The sequence below is a fragment of the Lasioglossum baleicum genome, chromosome 12 (genome assembly GCF_051020765.1).
Source record: "Lasioglossum baleicum chromosome 12, iyLasBale1, whole genome shotgun sequence".
In the NCBI taxonomy this organism is placed as follows: domain Eukaryota; kingdom Metazoa; phylum Arthropoda; class Insecta; order Hymenoptera; family Halictidae; genus Lasioglossum; species Lasioglossum baleicum.
The window spans coordinates 9,063,953-9,091,169 of record NC_134940.1 but is presented as its reverse complement, the minus strand read 5'-3'; the positions used below and the strand labels follow the sequence as shown (position 1 = coordinate 9,091,169).

The following is a 27,217-nucleotide window of genomic DNA, read 5'->3' as shown; positions in this document are numbered from 1 at the left end:
AGCACGATCGGAGGTGCAAAAGTTAGGTGCACCGACACCCCATGCACTATGCACTCTCGTTTCTTCTCCGATATTTTGGACTCGGCCGTCGTGAGGTGCCATTGATGGAGGTGTATTGTGTCTTTCGGGGTAGATGTTGGTATTTACACTGACAGAACGCGAAATGGTTCCGCTCCAAACGAAGTTGGTGAATTAACGGGATGTAGATCGGTGAGAGTGAACCAATTCGCGACCAGGAAAACGATATTTCGAGTGAAGTGGAAGAGAAGAATCGGCGTCTGGAAGATCATCGTTTCGAATGGATATACAACCTCTCTACTGAACAATTTTCATCTCGCTTGGTTTGCTTTTGTCGTAAGATAGATATTTCAAAGTACATATAGTCTTGTCCGCGAGCATTGCGTATTTTCTTGACCATACACGTATATTTGACTAATAATGAGCGATGGTAAGAAGGTAGGTGAAAATTCCAGTAGTGAGGTTGTTAACCAATTTCGGAGCTGTAGGGATCTCAGCGATATCGTGCCCCTGTATACGCCACGCGCGCTTTATTTGAAACCAGTTGCAAAAATAAACGTGTCCGTTAATCTTCCCCAACTGAAAGTTCCAGGTAAAATGTCCACCACTTTGTTAACTCTATACCCTTCGATCATTTCTGTTATATATAATGGGGAATGAGAAGATCTATCGATATTTTAGGTTCATTGATTTTCTCACTTGTTGTTGTGTCGCTTAATAACGTTGATTTTTCTAACAGGAAACTTGTGCAGTCCCTTTACATTTCGTGATAATTTATACTTATATACATTATGTTTAGCGCAATAGGTTTTTACAGAAAATTAACTGCGATATAAACAGGAAAAACTATATCAACATGGGAAGTAATGGAGAAGATACGTGCCCTTATACTACCGGACGAGTTTGCATCTCTGAAGGTAGCCAAAAGCACACTGGAATTTATCAGATTGGAGGGAGACCTGCAAGACAGATGCAGGCTCCAGCGTGTGCTTGCAAGGCTGGATTCCCAACGTCTGAATCTCTCTGGATTCCCCAACGTTTTAAAAGTCCGTGCGGCAGAGGCAAAGGATGACTTTCCTACAAGGCATAGCTGGGATTCATACTTTAGAGATACAAAGAATATGAATGAACTGAAGGCGGGTGAAAGGCCTGACACGGTTCATATAACAGGCTTACCAGTCAAGTGGTTCATGGAAGATGGCTCAACCATGCCTAGCGAACCATTGATCAGCAAAATTTTCAAAAAGTGGGGAACACTGAGGAGAATCGATGTACCTGCTGCTGATTCATATAGGTCGAGAATGCGTTTAGGCACAAATATAAATAAATTCAGCTATGAAGATGGAATATTTTTCGATGCTTATATTCAGTACGTTGAATATATGGATTTCGTCAGAGCAATGGATGGGTTGCGTGGTATGAAAATACTTAAAAAAGAAGGAGACAATGCTTACACTGCTGCCATTAAGGTCTGTTTCAGAGTATCAGTTCTCTATGCATGCGTTGCATGATTTTGGCACGGTAACGAATATATTGCTTATGTTTTGACTGTTCAATGCAGATCACTTTTGATAAAACAAAGCACATGAGCGACAGCTCTGTTGCACACAGAGAATTCGAAAGGAAACGCCTGATAGCGCAGGATACTTTAGCGGCGGAAAGACTGCGGAAGAAAGAAGAGGCTGAAGAGAAACGACGCGAAGAGCTCAAGTAAACAGCCACAAACTTTGTAGACGATAAAATACCTCGGGTTACTCACACAATTTTATCTATAGGAAAAAGGAGGAAGCTGATTCAGTAGCTAAACACGGCAGGCGGCAAAAAAGGGAAGAGAAACGGAAATGTAAAGCTATAACAATATTCCGTAAAAAGGAGGAGGACAAAGTTTCCATGAAAATAGCCAGGGAGGGTCAAAAGTTGATAAAAGCGCAAAGGCAACTCGAAAGCATACGTTTGTTAGATGAGTTGTTTGATAGAATAAAGGTATTCATTTCAGGATGTTCTAGCTTTTTATTAACGCTAAAATAGGTCCTTAGTTTATAAAGTTACTTCAAATACATTTTGTATTTCAAGATAAAAGTGGAAAATAATGAAATTAAAATAGATGAAGTGAGTACAGATGGAAAGAAAGACGATAAGAAAAATAAACAAGACGGTACCGTCCAAGCGTTAAGTTCCGAAGAGAATGATAAAGATGGGAAGAAGGACAAGAAAAATAAAAAATCAAAAAAGAAAGAAAAGAAATCAAAGAAGGAGAAGAAGAAAAAGGTAAGTGATACATTTTAATTTTAGGATCCTCGTAGCAAGGTGGTTTTAAAAATAAAACATTTATAGAAGAAACATAAAAAGGAGAAAGACTCTGCGAATTCTGCGAGTGCGAGCGAAGAATCGGAACCAGAAGGGCAGACGAAGAAGTTGAAGAGTGTCCTTACGCAAAATGTCTCGTACGCATCATCGTCAGCAGGTAAATTTATGACGATCATTTTTAAGCAAGTCAAAAGCGCTGGTTATCAGTAATCATCACGGCAGATCACGTGTTGAAAATTAAAAATAATCGCACACTATATTGAATTTACTCTTTTCCAGCGCCTGCCCAGTTGGAACCTCTTCCATACCCAGCCCTATACCCTCGATTCCCACAGCCGTGGTACTACGAAGCAGCATTGCCACTGATTTACCCCGCATTGTCACGAAATATACCGAGAGGGGGTGGATTTTCTCGCGGTAGGGGTGGTCGAGGATTTTTGTGGAGAAACGCCGGTAACCACCGCTCTTTGCAGAGCTTCAACCCGCACTTGTACAACGAGCAATACTACAAGTACTTCGCTCACTTGGTCGGCCAGGATTACCATTCGTTTGACTACAGAAGCTCGCGGTCCCGCAGCCGCAACAGATCTGTGAGCAAGTCGAGGTCCAAATCCAGATCGAGGTCGCGGGCGAAGCGCGGTTCCAGGTCGAGATCCAGATCTCACGGAAGATCGAGATCACGGTCAAGGTCGCGGTCAAGATCGAAATCGAGGACGGGTTCTAGGTCACGGAGTCGGAAGCAGAGTAGAAGTAGAACTAGGTCGCGATCGAGACGAAGGCGTGGTAGATCGAAGTCAAGGACGAAGTCGCCCGCGATGAAGTCAAGGTCCCGTCGATCAAGATCCAGAAAGAAATCTCGATCACGAACTCGCTCGAAGACGAGGACTAACAGCAGAAACCGGTATAGGCGGAGACGGGACCGATCGGCGTCGAAGGTCAAGGTTACCAGGGCTAAATCTCGTTCCACGTCAACTAAGAGAAGATCTCGTAGCAGCACCTGGTCCATGCCCAAATCCCCTGGCAGAAGAAGCTGCTCATGGTCCAAAAACGCCGACACTGTCAATGATAAAACCAACTCAGACAAATCGGTGTCTGTCCAAGAGCAAAGCTCCACCAGCAAAGAGGCGCCACAAAGTTCCCAGTTGGAGAACATTACTTCAGACTGACAGTAACGGAGAAGATTCTTCCGATTTCGCGTCTTCGACCCTGTCACGTGGGGGAAATGATTGATACTGTGTTACACCGTGTACAAAACCGCAATGTTGTACAACTTTTCTACACACACACCTGCAACGTTCTTTCGGGGATGGAATATACATATATTTTTGTTCACGTGCTAACTCTTCCTAAGCTTAAACGGTCTGGCAATCGAGAGAGTCCTGTGGATGTTGTCATTTTCAACTTATATTGTGTACACGTTATGAAGCAATTGTATATACGTTAAGAATAGTGTAATTCTATACAGGAAACAAACGTATGAAATGATAAAGCAAGTATTGCATTTTTAAGTCGGCATCAGAATAAACACGATACTGGCTAAGTGGACGGCTGTTCTTTTGTCTGATAGACAACTTTCCTTTCCACCTAGTTGAAATTACTTTTATTGGAGCACAAGATGAACTTATCAAATTAGGGAAATAGGAAAAACACGTTCGTAGTCGACTTGCAAATTTTATTTGTTCTCGGCATGAAAATGCATTGGTTCATAAACATTGTAATTCTTATATACCCCTATCCCTTCGTAGATCGAAGATCGATTTCTTAGCAGCGTTTTTCGGAGGTAACACGCTACGATTAGTTTTATCGACTGGTGCTCGCTTGATATTATTAGTTCGCCTATGATTAACAGGATTGAAATTCATTCGGTTCATTCTTTTCGCATATTTTTTGAAACCGATTAGTGCCGTGTGATATCAGCACCGCGCGCGCGTATCCGCCCGACATTTTTATCTTGTATTTTTCATTTACTCTTCTCAAAACACGGTTGGTTTTTTTCACTTTAAAAATATGTGCTACATTTTTTTGTGGTTTCTTTTCTCATCGCTATATTAATTATATAATAATACGTATGTATATATACACTTCGCATCGTTAACCGCACCACGCGTATGTTTCAGAATAACAACTCGGTTTTTGTTATAAGTTAATGCTCCACAATGATATTCAATCTAAATGGAAGATTTTTATCATTCTCGAACATCGTTCGTTTCCCAAGAGGTTCTTTTTAATTTTTTTCGAAATTTTTCTTTTGTGTTCAACGTTCTTATTGGCATTATACTCGTCTCTTACGTGTACATGGTTTTTCTCATTACTTCTTCCACCTCCGCCTCTTCTGCGTTTATTTATTTTCTGTTCCTTAAATCGTCTACCGCTACGGTATCTTTGGAATTGATTAGATATTGACTACTTTCAAGATTCGTTGCGTGGGAATTGTTTCTCCTCTTTTATTTCGCTAGTCAGATCTCGTTCGTCGCCGGACGACGAGCACCCTTCCGTTTTCTCGCACGACGCGGATCGTTCCCATTTAATTCGCAATCACATCGCGAATTTTCTTGGGTGTGCATTGGCACGGGATTTGGGGATCGCGTTATAAATGTTCCCCTCATTTTTTAGTCTTGCTTGACGGGGGTCGTGCATTTTGCACGGAAGAACGGCCGTCGTCCGCGATAATTGCATCGGTGATCGAGGAATCGGTTCATCTCAATTAGCATCACTTCAATTTTTCAAAAAACTCAACTTTCCTATCTAACATAATTTTCTGTTTGCCTAAAAATTGGAGTCTACTGCAGAAATCGGTTGCAGTATCAAATATTTATTGAAAAGAAAATAGAATCGGATGAAATTATTCAGCTGATTGTAGAAGCATGGAGAAGAATTAAATTTCTGTACTTAATGTTTGCAAAAGAGCTAGTTTCAACGAGATACTTTCCAGGATCACAGATGCAACTTTACACGAAATGATTCTGCATGATCGCATGCTGCACGCCCATAGGATACAGAAGCACTCTCTTCCGTTTCGATTTCTTCTCATTCATCTTCGTGTACATTCTAAGAGTGAATCGTTCATTTTCCAGCAGCATACTTGCTGCGACTCAGCCACCGAGAGGGTCCAAGGATACAATAGAAAACAAACTTCACTCCTCGTAAATGAACGAACGAAAGTGGTTCGCGTGAAACAAGCTGCTCATAAAATCAGTTCTCTTATCAACACATCGTTTACATGCAACACTACAAACAGGTTCGCGATACAATTCGCAGATAGTTCGCACGGTTATGTGTGTACAGTTTCTCGTCGCAAAAAGAACATTTTCGTCAGTTATCGCTTAGTCTACGACAATCGAACAAGAAACGGGAAGAATCGTGACCTCAGTGAGATCGTTTGAACATTGACGAACACACCGAGTGTTTTTGGGAAATGAACGACCCAAAAAGTACGATTTCTATTGAGCAAGCATTACATGCTTCGTGTGTCAGCCATCGCCCGATAGTGTAAAAGAACTAACGCGTCACCCTGTGGGTTTAATCATCGCAATCTAGACCTCTTCAGATGGGTTAATACACTGCGGGGCCACGCAAAAAGTGCAGCCTGTCCCGAGTTAATCGCCATCAATCTTCATTATCGACCATTAGCCTCGAGACCGGCGAATCCGAACAGGAAAGTACAGCTCAATTAATTTCCACCAAACATAGAATTAGCGATTTAAAATTTCAGCACAAGCATCACCAACCGCAAATCGCTCGAACGCGATCGTTCCGAGGGAATTTGTCGTCTAGATCAATTCGTAATTGGTACCACTTTTGCCTCGAACACGGGCGGTTCTTAAGTTAGTCTCTCAAGAGATATTTTTCAGCGGATCGATGCATTTTAAAGTGGCTCCGGATTGCTCGGGACCTTCCCTTTTCTTTGAATCTAAAAAGATCACCGGAAGATCGATCGGCTGTCAGGACCGGCTTGCATTATTAAGCTTTTTTTAAGTCTATTTTCTTCTCGAAAAAAGAGAGCATCCTTGAGTCGCCGATAAAACGTCAGTGAGAGCCTGGGGAGCCTCTTTCAGCCCAGTGGCAATTTATTTGGACATTCTTTCGCTCAAGCTTGAAGCATTTATGCAAAATACAATGCCTACAAAAAGTAAACAGGGAATTCTAATTCAATTTAATATTCGGTATAACAAAATCAAGAAAAATATATTTGCGAGTATGAACATCCACGTGAGATTGATATTACAACAATTGGAAAATTAGGTAAATGCGAATATATCTCATTTTGTGACTCCGTGTCGAATGGAAGGATAAACGTGACTTTAATTTCCTTTTTTGCGGAGCAATTTGCAAGTGCATGAGATCTGTCAAAAATGTTTTGTCCACACGCGTTTCTGTCGGAATGAATGCACCTCGGGTGAAATCCGGGGTTCCATTACGCTACAAATTGCATCGCGAGTAATGCGAGCGCGCGCGCGTGTGCGCTCGCCGTTTCAAATTTACAACTGTCACGGCGTTGTTTTTAGAACGCCCGCGACAAATCCTTTCGGAGCTTTGTTTTCCTCGGTGCATTGCGGACAGGGACGACAAGCGAAACTCCATAAACTTATATAATCCGCCGTGCAATTGCAACGTCAACGACAGTCGCGTTCGATTCACGCGAATAAACGCGAACGGAAAGAAGCTCGCCAGGTAAGGAGTGATTAAAACGGCGAAGCAATCGCCGAATGTCGACGACGAAACACAATTTTAATAGGATGCATTGCAGAACTAGATTGTTCTGATAAGAACAGGAAGTAAGAGACACTGTAGGCGTGTCGTACATGCTCAAAATTTATTTTTATTGTGTGCTCTCCAAATGAAATTTAGTCCATCTCAATTGTTTCTGAATCGAAGAATTGATTCTGAACGGGAGATCACATGCTGAAGATTCGTGCGAGATTCCTGAAAATGTTCATCAATTTTGACAGTACCAATTACTTCCGCGTAGGTGAGATTAATTGATTAAGAAATTGTTTTGATGGCTGTTTAACGTCGACACGTTTCGCTGCACTTTCCGCGTCCCGGTTCAGTATGAAATAATAGAAGGATAGAGAGGTAGAGAGAGAAAGATAGAGATAGAGGGGAAGAGACAAAGAGCTCGTTTAAAAAAGACTACTTCCCCATAAAACTCGTGGTCGCTAGATCACCCTATAGATTAATAGGGAGAGTTTACATTACTTTAGTAATTTGTTGGTCAGTTTACGTAACAGTTAGACGGCGACAGCCTGCTAGGTAATATTTGGTAAAGACTTTAATAAAGTGTGTCTGAGAGCTTTTAAAACCGTTCGAACGCTACCGTTTATTAGTAATAATAATCAATCCTCCGTAATAATAATAACTGGTAATAATAACAACAATAGTAAATGATTATACGTGGTAGTAACGTGGTAATGCTCGTATAAATCGTCGCGGAGAACTCCCCGCGCGTTATTAACGTTTTATTTATTATTCATCCGACGGTTCCTCTCGTCGTCGCAATTTTTACTTCTTTTCTTTGTTTTCTTTATTCATCCCCCCGGCTGTTTCACTCCTACACTAACCGTCCCGTTCGAATTACAGTCAATTAACCGTCCGTTCAAAGACGATCGGACCGTTTGCGATTTTCGAGTGGCACTCCGAGCGCCGTTTACCCTCTTCCCTACCCTCCACCCCCTGTTTACCCCCCGATAGTCCCTTATCAACTTCCTTTCTTCTTTTCTTTTCAATCGCCACGCTTCACTCTGCCTCGAGAACCGCGGGGCACGTTTCCGAACCTGAAACTTCATCTACTATAGTCGGAGCAAACCGAATTCTGATCCTTTTTCGTCGCTGACACATTATCAGCCCCTCTCTTTCAAGAAAGATAATTATTCAATTCACTGAAATCAATTCTACTATAACTTGTTCAACTCTTAATCGGACAGGTGTTTTTTCAAATTTGAATGGGGCTTCTAAAAAATCTTTGCAAATTGAATTTAATTTGAAATAATAGTGATAATTTTATTTGAAATCCTACGCCTTAAATTTTCATGTTTAATGAAATGTTTCATCAATAATCTCTTCAACCATCGTGCCGTAAACGCGTAATCAAATTTACTACTTGCACCGTCAGTTAATCTCCCCCTGACTATAGTAGATCGTAGCAGGAAGCAGTAAAGTATAATCGAAGGGTAAACGTGTCTCTGTTCGCTGCTTGTTCATGTACAAATGATTCAAGTCCGATTCGAGGTACTGTTTTCTGTTCCTCTGTTTATTTCGCTCGCACCACGCCCCGTGTTTCAGGATTTTCCCCTGCAGTGTGTGCGTCACGTCTGTTCTCCACTTTTTTCTTCTCTTGTCCCGTTTTATCCTATAGTCACGCGTTCTCATGACTGACGGTGCTGACGACTGATGGCACGAACGATTTCGCGAAAATGAAGGCCGTACTCGTGCGTTCATTGTAATCGCGCACTTTTGCTACGCTGCCGTGCTGCCGCTGCTGAACTGTTCTCTCATTTTTTTATTTTCCCGCAGACAAAATCGCGAGACGAATGCAGTGTTGCGGGTAATGTAACCGTATAGTGTGGGGAAAGAGGTCGCTACTTTTTAGAAAAGAACTGTAGCCTCGGAATTGAACAGACGAGGAACTTTCCGGTCGAAAGACTATCCTCTCTCGGTTTGCGAGACGAGCAACGAGTTTAATGAAATCAGTGAAAATTTAATAGCCCCCTACGAATTAATCTCTTGTTCAGGATTGCGATTGAGGAAAGAATCGATTACCTATTCAACACTGAACCCACCCAAAATGAACCCGTACGAAAATGGAAATTCAATCTTTCATTAAATTTCTGTTGAATACAACATATTTATATCGAATTTATCTATATTGAATTATATGAAATTTATATCCAATACAATATATTTATATGGAAGCCAAATTAAGCAAAAGTAGTTGGTAAAATTTATTTCTCAAATAATTAATGACAGGTTCAGCGTTAATTCTTCTGTTTCTGTGTTTGAAACGAGCAGATTGCGGATGTTTATGCAAAATAAGAATGTTCGCTATCAATCGCACCACAAACGGCGACTAGATTACAAATTTATTTCGTCTCTGAATAATTTCAATAAATCGCAATTAATACATACGCTGAAATTCTTCTAGCATTTTGACTATACTCTATTTCGTGTACCGATTGCTGTCACGAACGCATAAAATCCGCAGTCTAGAAACGGGTGAAGATTCATCTACCTTGATTACACGAATCTCTGAAATAATGTTGCTTAATATACGCGAGGGGTGAACACAACAGGGTTGAACACCCTCGTTTTCCAAGCCCGGGGTGGACCCGGCCACGCTCGTCCCGCTCCAGCATTTTCAAACCCGTCGGGCGTAGAAAATTCATATGTACACATATAAAGTACAACATTTAAACATCAATTAAACATCCGATGAATGTGAAAACATGGCGCCGGAAGGTGTCAGCCGGACCCGCCTCCGAAACCGCGACAGCGTCCTCCTGTTCTCTTCTTTTCGTATAAACCGTGTTCGAAACAAAGGCCATAATACACGATTTTCTCGATATATACATACACTATATACTATAATGTCGTGTATATTACATAATATAGTATACACATATGTACAGGTATAAACATACAAATAAACCACTGCATAGGTAGTTGGGCTCCGGTTCCACCAATCGAAAGTGTTTGTCTCATTTCCAACAAGTTGAACAAATTATTCATTAACTATTGTTGTAACTCTGCATCCTCGGAGCAGGAGTTTGCAATTTCTTTCACCTAAGCAAGTTCTCATTTTCGTAAAGATACATCGTTTGGAAAAGTGTAAGAGAATCGTTACTAATTCATGTGTGATTCTATTATGTAATTCTGGACACTAGTGTATGGCGCTATCAAGAACCGCAGCAGGGTTAGATTGTTTATACTGATTTTCTATTGTCGGAGACAACCTGCGTACTTCTGTTTAATTTTCTAATATTGTTGAAATCGGAAACACTTTCGACGAACGAAACGCTCCGCTCACTGTATGCCGACACGTGATACAGTTCCTTTTGTTTATGAATACATGGAGGAGACTCGTCAATGAAGCAATTATCTCTCGGGCAATGTATAGATCGCCAATTAAGGTCCTCTTCTTATAATTATCCGTTCTATCCCTTTCCGCGCGTCTAATGGTATATCTATTGTTCAAGTGTGCGGCGAAAAGCGACTTTCTCCGTTCCTGTGTCTCTACTCTCTTCGGTCTCGTGCAAAATTGCCGGTCATGACCGGACCGTTTCCCCCTTTATGGTCGCCTTAGGGCCTCTCGAAGCTTCTCGTTGAAACGAAGTAACCAAGGTTTAATCAACAATCGCCTATTCCTCGAACTTCTCCTCCGAACTTCGAAGTTTCCTCGATTTTAAGACATCTAAGAGAAATGTAGCTCCCTTGATATTGAATATTTTTATTTCCAACAATATTCAGAGAAAATGCACTTTCATTGTTTCCGCTATTTCTGGATAAAAAAATTGACCAGGGAAGGTTGAAAATGATTATACAATTTTTATTTGAAGATTTTAAACTTCCTTCTAATATAATTTTTGTAACAAGATGTGCTACCTCCAATGCAAATTGCACGGCGAAAGGGTTTTAAACGCGACAAAAATAACATTGAATAGGAATGTTCAATTTCAACGAAGCGATACTTTCCAACGAGTCTGAAATCGAGGAAACGCCGTGCCGAGCCAATAATAATCAGCTCAAGGTCTGGACAAAGAAATCCATCCGGTGACCTTTGCTTTGCCCCTCGCCAAACAGTCTCTTTGCAGTCTCTCGGGCACGCTGTAAATATTCGCGATGTACAGTCTCCTATCGGTTACAAGAACACCGTTCGCCCCCGAAGCTTATGTTTCCTCGAGACTCTTTTTATGAATACTGTTTCGTTAACGATTTTCTCTGCCGATCGGCTAACTGTTCCGTCATCGATATCGATTCACCGACCTGTTTAAATCGATCCTAGCTGTTCTCTCTCGATGACTATACACAGAGGCGACTAGAAACCGTGATCCGAAACAACAACGGCGCCGATCGAACGCAGATTCCGAATCGCTTGCGAATAAATGGCGCGCGCACCGACTTCCTCTCGCGAACTATAGCCGAATAATTGGCGTCCGTGTGTTGGTCGTGCAAATAATCGCCCCCGTTCGACGGAATGGCGGCTACGGTAAACGAACACCGTCGGGAGCCGTTAACGGACAACGACGATTGCGAGACGACGTTCTCCGATCCTAACTATCCTCCGCGACTGGTATTACGCTGTTCCGCATGAATTCGACGGTACCCGAGACCCGATGGGGTCCAGTTACCTTTCGATTCTTAATTGGAACAAGTAACATTACCCATCGATGTCCTCGGATACTCGATCCAATCGGGAGACTAAACTGAGAGGGTCTCCAGCACTCCTACTTGCTACTAGAATCCTTCTCTTCAAATGTCTTCAATGGTGATCTTGAAATAATTTCAGGGGAGTGAAGAAATGTGGATTTGTCCATTTGTCGATGAAATAGTGAATTATTGAAAGTGTTCTGAAACAACATTGTTTTTGATTTTCTATTAAAAACGAAGTGCGGAGAGCCCCATAGTTCTGCTCCCAGGACCATAGCTCATCCCTGAAGCAAACTGTAAATCGTCAGACCCGTCACGAACTCTCACGATCTCGTTCCGTCGATGATCGTCGATGATTTACCTACAGCTCTCGTATTTTTATACATTATAATACTTATAGAATCGGTCTCTAATCGTCTAACGCTCCGATATTCAGACTGTTTTTTCTTTTTCTCGTTTTATTCGTTTTTTTATTTTTGTTAAACTTGGCGTGGTCTTCCTGGCACTATAATGCACTTTTAAGAAATCTATATAAAAATATCGTGTGGAGTTGTGTCCAGTATGTTGAGCCGCGACAGAGAAAGATAGATAGATAGATAGAGAAATAGATGGAGAGAGAGAAAGAGAATGATCTATATATATATATATAACTGTATATATATAGTGTCAAGACACACAGAAATAGAAAGAGGCTCCTGGAAAAAGGAACGGAAATGGAAATTTGTCTCTTTGTTATTGTGAACGGGTTTTAGAGCGTTTTTAGAATGGGAGTAGACGAAGGTTTTTTGGGGTGTCAGCCAGAGAGGAGAGGACTGAAGAAAGAGGCGGGAAGTGTGGACATTTTGTGACACTTGTGTCTTTTTTTTCTTTTTGGTCCCGTTTCGCGTTTCGGAGTGGCCGCGAAACAACGCTTTCGAAAATGAAACAATGACGGACAAGACGAACCAGGTCCCAAACGTTTCTCGTGGAAACGAACGCTCGAGCATTTTTGAGGGCAGACAGGTCTCTCTCTCTCTCGTCGATACTCCGATTTTTCCGAAGGGACCGTTTTTGTTATGCTTGTCCGGCTATGCGTGACCGTGTGTTTCCTTTTCCGGAGAACCGTTCACGCAGCTTCGCTGCAAAAATCCCCTCAAAGGGATCAAGCGACGTCACGTTCCGAGAATTACCCCACTGAATAGTGGGGGTACGTAGCGACGTCACGTCAGAGAAGGGAAGGACCGTACCGTAAGGTTAGGCTAGGCCAGATGACCTAGCTAATAGTATCGCTTGGCCACGTACCTAACCTACCGATACTTTCCTTCCCCACCCTCAACATAATTCGCGACGTCACTATCTGGTACAGACTATAGCTTCGTGACACCATTCTGACTATAGCATTTCCTCCACTGCGTGCACGATACTCGGGAACACAGAATCTTCCGGCCTTCCGCCCCCAAAAATCGCGATCTCGTATGTGGTTTTGCGTATCGATCCTGCGGTTTTGTTCTGTTTCTATGTGTTTGTTTGTTGTGTTTTTATTTTTCGCTTCCTCATTATCTGATCTCGGGAGGGGGGAGTTTGTGGGGCTTTTGTTTTCGGGCTTCGTTTGCTTCCGCTAAGTTCTCGCCGGTAGTGTTTCTTATTATTTCTTTTTTTTATCGTTTCTTATCTCAGAGGGCTGAACATCTTCGGGATTCGATCACGTCGGAAAGAACGAATTATGCACGTCGGATTATTCATCGTCGGACAACGTAATTGCGTCCTGTTATTTTTCTTCTTACGCTCGAAATTAATAATATATTACGAAACGGTGTGTCTTGGAATATCATAATATATTATCAATATATATACCTATATATGTGTATATATATTTTTATATATACGTGTGTGGTTTCCTTTCTGTGTCGCCGTTGTACGCATATGGTTCGTCTCTGTTTCTGATGGTGACGGATTAAGCGATAGGACGTTCCACGTGTTTAATTATTTCTTATGATTCAAGGAAGAAAATGTCGGTTTTATCCGTTGTAAGGGAAGAATTTAAATGACAGAATTTTTATGCTAAAAGTCATCGCAAGATCATGATTCTGTTAAATACGTCTAAATATTGACTACAACAATACTCAGTCAAAAATATAGGATATACGAAAAAATTCAATATGTACTTGATTTTATACTGACCAAAAAGATTTTCTTAGGAATTTTTCTTTAGTCTAGGAAGAAAATCACTACATCAAAGATCTTGCAGAGGGTGTGCAAAATGCGCGTTTTCTTCTCTGAACAGCACAAATGATTCGAGTATATGAAACGTCCTATCGTTTCGTCCGGCCCGGTATGTACATACGTTTTCTTTTATGTGTGTGTGTATGTGTTTGTGTTGTGTTATATATCTATATATGTATTATGTATACCTGGCGACGTCGATGGGATTAATCGCAGCATAGCGTGACGCGATCAATTCCGTCGCGTCGTTGCTCTTCAACGTACTCGATTTCGCCCCGATCGCATAGCGAACGTCAACGTTTAGCATCAATTAACGTAATTAACTTTCGGTCGCGTCAACGGTTACGCTTCCCGTGTAGGTCGGTGCAGTCAGGGGCTGCATTCGTCGTTTCACCGGGGGCTGGCCTGAAGCGTCACGTGACCGGAAGAACTCGAGTCCCCTCGACAAGTATTTATTACGATTCATAGTCAAGTCTTGGCCGCATCGACTTCCGGCCACCCACATGCGGATTCGGCGGCCGCGAACGATACGATCATGCGAGCCAGGGGCTTGATACGGTTCCGAAAATAACTATTTAAAATTGTTATATAAAGCTCCTGATTCGATACGGTTACGAGAAACTTTTATTTTCGACAAACTGTTACGACAAACCTTCGTCCGGAATATAACTGTTACGAAGAATCGAGATTTCCAACTATTGGTTCGGTTATCTTCGGTTATGGCTGCTCCTATCTCGGTTTCCATGTCGATGCTATAATCGTTGATCATCCGATTCTATGTGCGCTGGTTCTGAAATGGTTCCGCTAGGATCGATTCTTGTTTATTTTATATATTTTGTTCTGGACTTTGACTAAGTGTCAATGTACTCGGGGATGTTGTAAAATATATTCTACTTATTTTGTTTGAATATGCATAAAGGAGAAGGTATTTTCAGAAAATATGCACATATACTACATCCTCGACATGGATCTCTTATTTCTTATTCCATGAAATCCAAAAATTTAAATTTTATGTAAATCATAATAAATTTACTAATTTATATTTTAATTTAAAATTTCCCCTCAATTTTAAAATGGGCAAGAGAAATATTGATCATGATGTTAAGGACAATGATGGAAGAACTCCTTTACATTTAGATACTCTACAGTAACAATTAATACAAGAATTGATACTGACACCATTTCGGAACCATAATAAAATCGAAGAAATAAAGTTTGCGGAATCGATACGAGAACGGAAATAAAACTTGCAACCGAGATTGATAAGAATTGGACATTCAGTTCTTCGTAACCATTTCGAGAACCGAGATCGATATTACAACAGTTTTCAAGTCCTGATGCGAGCAGCGTCTGGCGTCTCAGGGTCGTCGGGCAAGATGGCTGATGGAACTAAGAATGGGAGATCTGTCCCCAAAAAGATTGATCAGATATTCAGAATTTTTTAAAAATTGCGCAGAGTGCACCGATCGCATAATTCACTATTCCGTAATAATTGATTCTAAAATCATGCAAACCACCGAAAGCTATCTTATCCCTTCACGACAGAATACTTGAAAAGATCTACACGAGTCGAACTCGCTGCCACAATAAGAAACGCGGACAATACATCAACGACTATGATGCTCGAGAGTGACCTGGTCCCGACCTACATTTTAAAATTCCAAAATAATCCCCGCGCCAATATGTATCGACTGTAAAAATTTGCCTCTCCATAACGTTCTATTGCACCTCTAGTCCAAACTTGTCGAACACGCTGCACAAGAATATTATTGGATCCAAGAAAACGGACCAAGGTCGTTCGAAGGTCGCGGATCGCACTCTGTCGCTCAAATAAATTCGACTGTTTATATATTTACGTTTCAATGACTTTTTTAAAATAAATATTTGTCCTGTGCCCGATACAGCGTTGACGAGATTACGGGCTTCTATCAACAACTTCTGATATAATTATTGTTTGCACTGTTAGACGACCGGTCTACTCTGCGCATGAACAACACAATTTGTATACGCTAACAGTATAATATTCGACGTAACCTATGGACGTTAAATCGGATAAGATCACTTTGCAATCTCCCTTCATCAGCCCCGGTCTCGTGATGGCTCTTATAAGCTCCGATTTGACTCGACAAGGGACGCTAAATCAAATCATTTTTTCATAATAATTAGCTTTTGGAACTGTGGGGACTCACGACACGGCAATCCAAGATCGACTGATATTTCTTTGCCGGCGCAGTCACCTTCTGCTCAACAATTTTCAACGAAATCAATACTTGAAGCAAGAACTAATTTAGGGCCACTGGTAAATCAGGGATTTCAAGATTCCAGGGCTTAGAACCGTACAGTTTCGATTATGAAGGCTTCAGGCTTTTTTTGGAAATGTTTTTCTGACTTCTGATGAAGCTGAGACATATTGATGATCTATGCACAACTAACGTGACGATCAAAGTGTCAGTCAAGGATTCAAGCACACAATTTAAAACCCACACGACTGCGCCGACACTTGTCGCGAGCCTAAGCACAATTCTCGCCAGTCTGTGACTCTCATAATCGAACAGCAAGAACCAGGTCGCGGTAAGCAAGACAGCAAGACGCTGATCAGAGACAATTTCGGGGGTCATACGTGACCAGGAATCTCTCCGAACTAATAACCCAGAATTGCTAATTGGGGATACGCCTCCGGCCCGCATCATCGCGTCTCCGAGATCCGTTTCGCTCGTTCTCGTGCAAAATTGTTCATAAAATATTCCGCGGTTCATTTTTCTCCGTCCGTTATCGCGGGCGAAATGAGAGGTGTGTGTGTGTGTGTTACAGCAAAGTTGCGAAAATCCAATCTTCGCCTTAGCGTCCATCTTAAGAGCCACCTTGTTGTTGTTGGTTGTCTTCGTCGAGGGGAACTTTCGTTTCTCTTGTTCCTCTTGATGCAATGTACTGCACACGTTGCGCCTCGTCCGCGTCCATTTCCCGTTTCACGAGGTATACAGAGAGATAAAGATGGAGTTCGTGTGTTGTCGAGTATATATTTAAATATTAAGAAAAAAGTTTTCAGGCACGCAAGTTGGGCAGGGGAGCAGCTCGCAGCGAGTGGAAGAGTACGCTCATATCTCGGAGTCCCTCTGTTTCGCGAAGGTTTCAATCGGATTCGGACTTGACGCGAAATTTCACGATTTCACCGGAGATCTTCGTGTCTGAATTTCTTTGTTTATTTGTTTTTACTTTTGGTTAGAAGACAGACAGTCGAATCGGGAAGAGGATTGGACCCGTTGTTTACGCTACTGCAAGACTTCCGGTTGCGAAAGGGGGCTGGAGAGATCCAGGATCAATCGTTGTTCATCTGGATCCTCTTTCATCAATTCGAACAAATGAGAGTCAGCAAAGGCAACCGAATGTATTAGGTTGTCGTATATGAAATATCCGATTTTAAATAAACTTGCAAGCAACATATTATAAAATTGTCATCTTCATTTTTGGTTTCACCATCGATGCTGAGCGGTGATTAATCACTTGATTTCGAGCAAACATCACGCAACGCTATCGTCAATGCGTATTGATTGATGTTGGAATACAATTTATTTAACATGTTCCGTGCCGGACCAATTATCGATTACTTGCCGTTCAAGCTATGCGGCTCGCATACGCCCTACGCCACTACAATGAATTGTTTTGCTTATGACATATTCATCACTTTATATGTAACACAGTAAAATAATTATCAAGAAAAAGGTTTAAGATACCTTAAGGTACCTTCGAATCATGTATGCGAAACTTGAAGACTGTAAAGTAGTTCTTGATCGATACACGCTTTTGTTGCATTCGAAAATTGGACATTAACAACCTAATACATACTGTGAAAGCCACTGCTTATCTGTCCTGACTCATCCCGATGGATGTCTGTCCGACGAGGTGAGGTGAGATGAAACGCAGACATAGCCACACAAAGTTAGCGAAGGACACATGCTGGTTTACTGCCTCGTCTCATAGGAAAGACTATACATAGAGTGCAGGCTTGGCGTCCATAGCGCCCATTATTGCCGACCAGAGAAAGAGAAAGAGAAAAGGATCTAGCGATGTTGACAGAGGGACTCGAAGGTACGCCAGCGTCTACGGCGTGGCCGACACTCTGAGGTGTCGGCTACGCTTAGTAAGAGTGCTGCGGCTGCAAAGACGAGACTCAGCTGTGTGGAGACTTGTCGGACCCCTGACTGTTGCCCAGCCCTCCCATTCTGGACTGCGAGGTGAGCCTGGTGGCAGACTGCGAGGTCGCGGTCGCCGCCACCGTGGAATGTGCCATGCCCTGGTGTTTACCGGTTTCTGGGACCAGGTGTGGCGTGCGACTCGACACCGGGGGCAGGACCGGGCTGACTGGCCAAGGGTGTAGGGATATGGTGCTGGGCGCGCTCGGCACGCTCCTCGAGTATGGCAGCAGAGGTGAGTTCGATTGGCTGGCAAGCGGATGATGCGCGGACACGTTGCTACCGGAGATGCCCATCGTTAGGCTATTTCCGGGTGAGACACCGCCACCGCTACCACCACTGCCAACACAGCCGGACGACGCCATCGCGACGGCAGCGTTTGGATGAAGGAAGTTACGCCTCTGCTCCATACGCTCCGCGTGCTGAGCTAGGCACCTGGTCAGCTCCTCTGGCAGCAGCTCCAGCTGACCCTGCAGGCCGGACAGTTTCTCTTCTAGGCCGATCAGCCGCTCCTCCAGTCCCACCAGACGCTCCTCCAGACTGTCCTGACGCGTACTCATGTCCGAGACGATCTCGTAAACTGTGTTCTGCGTCTGCGGACAGAGAAGATCAAGTTAGAGGCTGCAGTCGCGCGAGGGATGTCTCAGGCACACCTGGGTGAAAGTATTCGATCAGAGGAATTATGTGTTTGTCATTGTTGCTGTTCGTTTACCGGCTGCTCTGTAGCGAGTGTTGTTTGATGGAGCTGGTGATGGGGTAACATTACAGGAAGATTTTTATCAGTATTGTTTGGAATGTCAAGGTCATACTAAGGTCATCTCGTGTCTTTTTGTAAGCCTAATGCCAAACATTTTCGTCCAACAACGTCGTACTCCACATGTGCGATTATGATCGAATATTTTCAGTCAGGGGCGGTACGTCGTCCAGAAAATTAGTGTCTCTCAGTGTGCAGTGTTTTTTCTATGTCCTTCTTTCTACAAACTATAATTTACATTGATCTTTTTAGTGGACATGCAGTCTTCTTGAGTCAAGTGCTATCGTTTCATTTTTTTTTTTTTTTGTACAAGTGACAGAGTGCGTGCATGTGATTACAGAGTGTATTTCAGAAGAAATTATAGTGCTTCAACGGGGGAAGAAGAATATACAGTTAATGTAACAGCGATGATGAAATTATTTCGTAACGCGAAACGTGATTGCAGAAATAGTACTAATCATTGACACGAACTTTCGGACGACCTATCATATGAATAATAATCCGAGTGAATGTTATACTATCCGTTGTATACTTGTTGTATGATAATTTATAAAAAAGATTTCCGAAAATAAGATTGATTCTGTGAATAGAAACCTTGATTAATTGACCTCGTACTCTAAAATACCACATATACGCTCAGCTCTTTTTTTACACGGTAGGATATGTGCCTTAAAAACCGTGCGCAAAAAGAGTTGGGTGTATAAAAATTTTTTTAGTGTGTGGCTCTTGATAATTGCTTTCGCGGAGCCACGAGCACAGTGTCGTTTGCATGGTAGAGTACCTTGGCCATATCCGTGATGGTGTTGGCGTTGTCCATTAATTTTCGCTGATCCATTTTCACTTTCCTGAGTCTGAAAGTTTGCATTACGGATGCGGATATTAATCGTGCCGCTTACGGGGGGTCGGCTACGGTTGTCAATCAGGTGTCAGTTATCGACTTACGCGTATATAGCCAACAGAAATTTCCGCTGGTGCGTTCGAACACGTCCCGGATTGACACGTTTCACGATCCGTGTGTACTTGTAAATTAGCCACGTCTCGCGCAACACGTTCGCCGCGGCGTTTTTCAGCTGGAACAGATCAGATTCGCAACGCGATTAAACTTTTCCGGGGGAGGAACGTTAACAAAATTCCTCCGCATCTACAAAAACAACGTTGGCTATCGATCGGGTATCCCTTCGTGTTGTGGTTCGTTTTGAATTATTTACGCTGGCTCCGTTCATGTTCGCACCCATTTTTTTTTTGTAGGCTCTGTGTTTCGATTATCGTTTTCGGTTTTAGTTTCTTTCTCGTGAATCGTTGTCCAAACCGATATTTTTTTTTTGTGAATACTTGACGCATGTTTCATCGGGTTTAGGGTAATCGTGTACGAGGACTGACAGTATTGCGGTGTACATTGAAAAATGATCGTGGCCTCGGTGATTTGTTCGACAAGCGTGCAATTCCCCTTTTGTGAGGAACTTTGTCTTATTTTTTTTTTTGTGGTTTTATGATCGTTCACAGCTAGCACTAGTGGACTAATTGCTCTTACCTGATGCTTTCTTCTATATTTAAACAGGCCTTACTTACTTCAATAATCCTTGCTTGAGAAACAAACAAAATATTTCATTGTATTATAAATCCACAGTTTCATTGGTAAATGGGAGTAATAGTTACAGAGGAGTTTCGATAATCCGGTGGAGAGGCAAATTAACCCTTTGAGGAAATATATCTAACAAACAAGTGACGTGTTTAAATAATAGTTCTAATTTGGTAAAACATTTTTTAACAGTGAAGACGAGAAACGAAATAAATGCTGGCAGCAAACGTGTCGCCATTTTAGAGAATGCTCGTCCACAAAGGGTTAAACAAAATCGTTATACACATCAGGAAGGTATATACAGTTGATCGAATGGTGAAATAAAACGGAAACGATGTAACAATATGAACATAATCCGATTGGAATCCGAACTGAAATAGTTTGATGGGCTTTTTTACTCACCGTGTGCATACGCAGCTCCTGAAATGTATTTACAGAAAAACTGAGAATGATCGAAACAGATTACCGAAACTCCAAGGGATTACCTGATCCATTCTAGAACCGCCGAATCAATACACTCGGAAGAGAAGCGAACTTTACGATGTCCTTTCTCGATCATGATTATTGCGAGTTTCAGAAATATCGACAGAAAGAGAATTTGGTAGCTCTATCGCGATAAAACAGCCCCCGGAAAACTTCAATTTCCGAAACGTCCGATAATCTTCGCCGGAAGCTGATCCGAGAACGCTTAATGGAAAGCAAGCATATTCAAGGTCTGCTTATTGCGATAAGAGCAACGCCACCCCGCGCGGCATCACGAAAATGAAATAGTGAAACATTCAACTTCGAAAACAACTATACACGTTCGGAAAACAGAGAGACGACGGATTCTTCCGACAACCCTGATTTATTTGCAAGTCGAGGAAACATTCGATTCGCCGGGTGAATCCTGCGTGTTAGCCCATGAATAATTTAGCTTCATTTGAAATTTCATTATTCGCTCTTTGTTCTGAAGATCTGCTCGTCAAATTGCGTGCGTTCTACGGACAATACGAATCGCGAAATGCGTCCGACAGCCATATTGTTTTCGGGGAAAATTACTAAAATGCCGTTCATTATTTATCGGTCGTTATTCACTTCTTGGGTTGCCGAGTCAGAACGCGACGACGTATAAATTGAATTTAATGTTAATTTAATTGACAAGTAATTGTTCTTTAGCATCAATGTGAAATGGTGCTTGCGATCATGCAAGTGTCGCGTACATCCACGAGGGATTTATAATTTATTTTATTGATACGAAATCGTTAGTAATAAATCAGCTCTTCAAGTGTCATTTCATTAGAGTGAAATGATGTTGCCCCGGTGCTCGCTAATTCCAACGCTAAAAATCAGTCCGAAAAAATACCGTACACCGTTTGAAGTGTCTAATTTTAGGTGGTGCAAACGGATACCGGGAAGTTCCGGTCTTATAGCCGTAACACTTTGATATTTCCGAGGTTTACAAATATCGCGGGCTGTTTGTTAATTCAGTGGCCGTGGCCGAAGTCTTCGATCGCAGCGTAGAATAAAGACGGCTGTCGTTCGCATGCCATTCGTCAACTTCAGACGTGCTTAAATAAATTATGACCGCTCCGTTTCGACTGATCATCCTTACTAATTACCGTGGGACCTATTTGGAACTCGCAAAAATCCGAAATTAACCGCAACAAAATCTTTTCTCCTAGAGCACAGGGTCTTTGAAAACTATTGGTGATTATTTTATGAAGTGTTCCGCATTGCTGACCTCGCTAATTGTCGTGGCACCTTCCTGGAACTCGCAATAGTCCGAAATTCAGCCTTCGAGCAACTTCTATGGCTGCTACGCAACGACAACGAGTTTCAGGGAGAATCGAATGATCCTGTCATTCGCATGCAATTTGTCGACTTCAGACGAGCATAGATACGTAATCAGCAGCCTGTTTCGAATGATCATCCTCCCTAATTGTCGTGGAACTTTCCTGGAACTCGCAATAGTTCGATAATTCAGCTCCGAAGCATCAGCCGCGCAAAGAAAGTTTTTCCTGCCGGAGCCGGATCAATCGGATTTCGACTATCTAGGACGCGCAGGGTTTTCGAAAACGAGTTTCAGGGAGGATCGAACGACCCGGTCCCTTGTCGTCGCAGCTTCTTCCCCTCATTTTTCAAGTTTTTCGCCGGATGGGACGAGGGTCGATGCCGCTTTTGTCTCGTTAGATGCGATTCCCTTGTTCGAGGACCAGCGGCTGACCCCGTGGCGGATCGATCGTCGACACTCGGACCATCAGGAACGGATAAAAATGACAATGACACATTAGACGGCCCCCGGACGACACAATGAACTCGAAGACAGTCGGTTTCCTTTTCCCGGGGAGCTCCGTTCACTCGAGCGAGCCGCTCGTTCTTCTTTATTAATATAAGACTTTCTTTCTTTCTCCCTCTCTGTTTTTCTCTTTCGCTCGTTCTCCCCGCTCTCTCACTGGTTCTTTTAACGTTAATCCGATTCGCTATGGTAATTTGTGGAAAGTCTCTTGAAAATGGAACAGAAACGTCCCATTGTACCCTTCGTTGCGTGCGGAACACGGTTAAAATTACGAGGGGTTCAGTCTCTAAGGAAAGATACCGTTCTGGCGCTTTGCGATTCATCGTAACCGATGATTAAAACGGTATTCCGGCTTACAGAGTACAAACAATCGACTCTCCAATCCTTGTCGTTTGAACAATATGCCTGCTAAACGATTTTTCGATACCATATTAATGCGAGCGTTCGAAGTGTACTTGAAACTTTAAATACGTTTGTGTTCAAACAAAGTTTTTGAACGCTGTCGCCTTGTTTTTTCAGGAAGTGCACTTCAAAGTCACAAAAATTAAAAATTTTTAATTCATCAATTCATTTAAAAAATTTTTCTTTTATTATCGTGATAGGAGCTATGGTGGCACTCTTAAGGATTCAATGTTTTTTTAAACAATATCAAAACTACTGGACATAAATCAAGAGCAATGTCCTAAGCGCAAAACCAGAATACCTGTTTAACGTTCAGTCCGCGATTCGCCAGAGAATTTTGCTTTGCCGTTCCGTGGGAAAAAAATTCGTCGCAAAGTGTTCCCGATTAATGGACACGACGAAACGAAAGTTCGCTTTTCGGTCCACGGCGAAATTAATGCACTCGTTTCCGCGACTTAGCAAAAACGTGACGGGCGATTCAACCGGGGTAGAACTTAATTCAGCTCAGCTTGGAATGATTTACAGAGTTCGAACTTAATTCAGCTCTGCTTGGAATGATTTACAAGGGCTCTTTCTTTGACGAGCTTTGGGGATACCGATAGGCACGATGAATTACGCGGATTTCTCAATGTACAGTTTGAATAACACCGCTGAAAGATTGTTAAAAAGAGAAAAATTCGGATGTTGTTACACCGATTTGCGCCTGGAACGTAACGAGAATGAAACTGTGAACATTGGCAAAATATTTCCTTCGATTGTTTCTCACGGTTTCTTTTGTTCCAGTCGAGTCCTTGTTGCGTTCCTCGAGAAGTCGATTGTTACGTGTAACAGAACCGAAATAAGGACTCGGGGGACTTTTCGCAAACTAGCAGAACGAAACTTCAGAGTCACGAGTAGGTAACCAACGAATCACATCACGAAGAAATCGTGCCAGAAACTCAATTCCCATCGTTGTTCTATGTTCTGCCACAGCAGACGGTTCTCTTGACGACAAACTTCGACGAAGCCCTTACACTCAGCACAAAGGATTCTTAACAATTACAACAAAATTCTGACAAACAGGTTCAGACGGAACGATTTCCAAAGTACATTGTGCTGGTCACGTAAAAGTTTGAGATTCGTGAGGCTGCCCGTCAACCGGTGCCTACGCGGAGACGAAGTAACACCTGGTCCAGGGCAGAAATGCTATCTTGTTCAACGAACCTTCCTCCCCAATGTGTGTGTACTTCGCTAAAATCTGTCGGGACCGTGGATTATGTAAAACAGAATCAACCAATCGAATTTTGCAATTTTCATGAACCCCAATCTCCGACGGATAAAATTATTATTTTCCTTTGATCAGATTCAGAAATTAATTTTTAACCTGAAATGTATATGCGATCCACTTTCTCATCTCGATTTTATTAATTAAATTTACATTTTGATGTTGTTCGATTTTTGGAGGTGTGCCCGATTATTCCAAGAATGAAATATATGCACTGAATAATTTTAAATATTTTAAAACAAGAAAAATTGTATTTATATCAAAAGAAATTTAGTAAATATTAAAAAATACTTAAATAAATTCCACAAATATGTGCAACAAGAACTTCTACAGATATGTACATCATCAAATGTTTCCTCTAGTACATCCACATTGCTATACATAATAATACAAACAAACATTTTGCAACATACACAGGATAAGACATTGTTCCCACAAACAAAATTGTTCCACGTCATCATTCATTAAAATTGCTTCAATACTTTGTTAATTCTGAACTACTATGGATGTCCTTTATAGGATATTTTCTTTTGTTTCGCGAGAATATTACTAAACAGCGTTATTTAGAAATGGCCACTTTGCGTTTAATGAAATCCACGCACTATATAGAATTCATTTGTTTGAAACACAAAAACAATTTTTGATCAAAGTTCTTCACGAAGAAATTCTCAAAAATCAGTTCAGAGAACCAACCTTCAAAAATGTGTTTAAAAACTAGTTAGAAGATTTTCATTATTGAATAAAAATGACATCCCCTCTAAAATGTTGAAAATTTCCTCGAATTCTATTCGATTTCTAAAATTCATTAAAATTGTGGAGGCCATTAGTAAAGAACTAACTTGTTTCCTGTGAAAGGGCCAGGATCGTGTCGCACAGCACGCACCACGGAGGAAAGATCGAGGAACAGGACGACGCATTCTGTCGCAGGACCTCGGGCCGTTCCGCTTCCACAGGACGATTGCGTTGGCGGGCAGGCCACGAATACATTCTGTTATGGCAACACCACGGTCACAGGAGCGGCAGCGTAACACGTACGTATTGTTTAGCAATCCTCGCAAGGACGTAACGAGCGGTTTTTGGCGTCTCTTACCCTTTTCGTTAATTGCGTATCCATCATAAAGTTATGAACGTGCTTCTCCGCCCTTGTGAGCTCGAGCTTCCTGGAAACAACCGCCACCAGCAAGGCCGTGCATCCGGCGCCCTAAAAACACCGTGAAACGTACCTGTGAACTCGCAGGCTATCCGTTGTACACTTAATTACGAGACTAGCGGCAGCCGCGTCTCTAATTACGAACTAATTTTATCGAAACTCTTCGGAGGTCCCTGCCACTACGCCTGTGAACAAGAAACAGAACCGCATCTGCGCGACGGCTCTGTTATGTCTCGATTATCGCCGACATTTTCACTTTCCCCCGAAACAATAGACACGAGAACGGTCGTTAAGCAAAATTAAAATACCACCGGATCCTTCGCTCTAATTACTTGATGACGCTAGCTAATCTAAAGATAAAGAGAGCAGAATCTCTTTTAGAAACAGTACTCTCAAAGATGACACTACTGATCGACGTAGAAGTGAATTTGATAAAACATGCTATGATCCTCGGCTCTACCTCTATCGATCACTATTCAGCAGAAGTCTAAAGAATCGACCAGAACTAACATGATCTCTCTAGATGATGCCTGAAGCCTAGCTTCTAGATTTTTACCTAAATGAATGTTCGTATGGAATTCCTCGAAAAATTACAATTTTATCTCGACTACTTTTACACCTATTGAGAATCGTCCGGTTCCGAGCTATGAGTGTCCGTACGAAGGTCCTCGGAAATTAGAACAGGATGTTCGTCAGACTCCATTTAAAACGCTCTTAATCAGGAAGTAGCCAACAAACTACACAGCAGAGCATCGAAAGTCGCCGGAGGAGGATTTATTTTCGCTTCCATCACTGGCCAGTTTAGCAATCCTCTTAAGGAAATCCTGCCGGTCCGTTGAAAGGACCTTTTTCTCTGCCCGTCGTTCCCCGTCGCGTCGCCCTCCGTCGAATTTGCCACCGTCAAAGACAACGAGGCGAGACCCCTTTAATAGCGCGCTCTTAATTGTGGATAGATTCCGCAGCTTCTCCTGCCAGCCACCGAAGGGAGATGCTGTCCGCGTTATGTCGAGGAAACGCAAACGCGGCTTAGTCAGCTAGATCCGGACAACCAGCAGGCAATATCGCGGCGAATTTTGAAGAGGGATCGGGTCAGACGTCTGCATAAAGTCATTCTTAGAAGACCGACGCCTCCCGGTTGTATAATATTCCGTCGCCCTGTCCAATTTCGTGCTCTTCGATTTCGCCGACACCTTGGCTCGCTCTACAGTTTATTAAGTCAACGCTCTGCACAATGGTTGGCTCGAGTGACGTGGATGTGGTATTTACTGCTGGATGAATATTTACGGGCATTTTTCACGTTGTTGAAAGTGGCAATTCACTCTGAGATTTTTTACAATCACGTAATTCACGATGCTTGGGACCTCTGTTTTATTCATCAATTTTTTCAATGTAGTTTTGAAGGTACTTCTCGCAGAACGCACAAAAATTGACAAATTAGCGGGAATCTACCTCTCTTGTCAATATTTAGCCATTAAAAAAGCAAGGGGTTAAATTTGTAATTCTCATGGACATCTGGTCATTACTGACAATAAAGTAACTAAGGTGGAGTGGGGTAAATGCGTCAACGGGGCAAGTGCGTAGTAGTTGACACTTTGTACAATATCCTATCAGAATGATAATTTTCAAGCAAAATTAGAATCCTACATAATACTAATTCATCAGTAATAACTGTGGAAAGAGTTTGATACCAAGAGCGTTAAGTTTTTACAT

The 27,217-nt window shown here is 42.2% G+C and overlaps 2 protein-coding genes across 19 annotated transcripts in view; one reads left to right on the top strand and one right to left on the bottom strand.

Annotated features, from left to right (window-relative positions):
• The first annotated feature begins 70 nt into the window (after positions 1–70).
• Positions 71–13,391, top strand: LOC143214094 (uncharacterized). Of its 5 annotated transcripts, none has more exons than XM_076434718.1 (8): positions 71–354; positions 507–610; positions 836–1,487; positions 1,580–1,728; positions 1,794–2,001; positions 2,092–2,286; positions 2,353–2,482; positions 2,605–13,391. In XM_076434718.1, the coding sequence occupies exons 3-8, from the start codon at positions 885–887 to the stop codon at positions 3,489–3,491; spliced, it is 2,172 nt and encodes a 723-aa protein (XP_076290833.1). In that variant the 5' UTR covers positions 71–354; positions 507–610; positions 836–884; the 3' UTR covers positions 3,492–13,391. The 5 variants fall into 5 exon arrangements, with proteins under 5 accessions (XP_076290833.1, XP_076290831.1, XP_076290829.1 ...); XM_076434716.1 differs by having other exon boundaries at positions 818–1,487; XM_076434714.1 differs by having other exon boundaries at positions 507–1,487.
• Positions 4,309–27,217, bottom strand: part of Sk (small conductance calcium-activated potassium channel) — a 268,275-nt gene continuing 245,366 nt past the window's right edge. For 13 of the 14 annotated variants that reach the window (XM_076434699.1, XM_076434703.1, XM_076434698.1 and 10 more), the window contains 4 exons: positions 25,448–25,558; positions 19,777–19,904; positions 19,616–19,685; positions 4,309–18,673 (listed from right to left, as the gene is read on the bottom strand). In XM_076434699.1, the coding sequence (XP_076290814.1) occupies positions 18,059–18,673; positions 19,616–19,685; positions 19,777–19,904; positions 25,448–25,558 (924 nt within the window). In that variant the 3' untranslated portion in view covers positions 4,309–18,058. The remainder of the gene's footprint in view (positions 18,674–19,615; positions 19,686–19,776; positions 19,905–25,447; positions 25,559–27,217) is intronic. The other variant, XM_076434702.1, reaches the window with a different exon arrangement.

Bases quoted from the DNA above. Each gene is read 5' to 3' on its own strand.
- LOC143214094 (XM_076434713.1), top strand. From the start codon at position 439: ATGAGCGATGGTAAGAAGGTAGGTGAAAATTCCAGTAGTGAGGTTGTT. The intron at 1,729-1,793 runs GTAAACAGCCAC...TTTTATCTATAG, and splicing joins AAACGACGCGAAGAGCTCAA to GAAAAAGGAGGAAGCTGATT. The intron at 2,287-2,352 runs GTAAGTGATACA...AAACATTTATAG, and splicing joins AGAAGGAGAAGAAGAAAAAG to AAGAAACATAAAAAGGAGAA.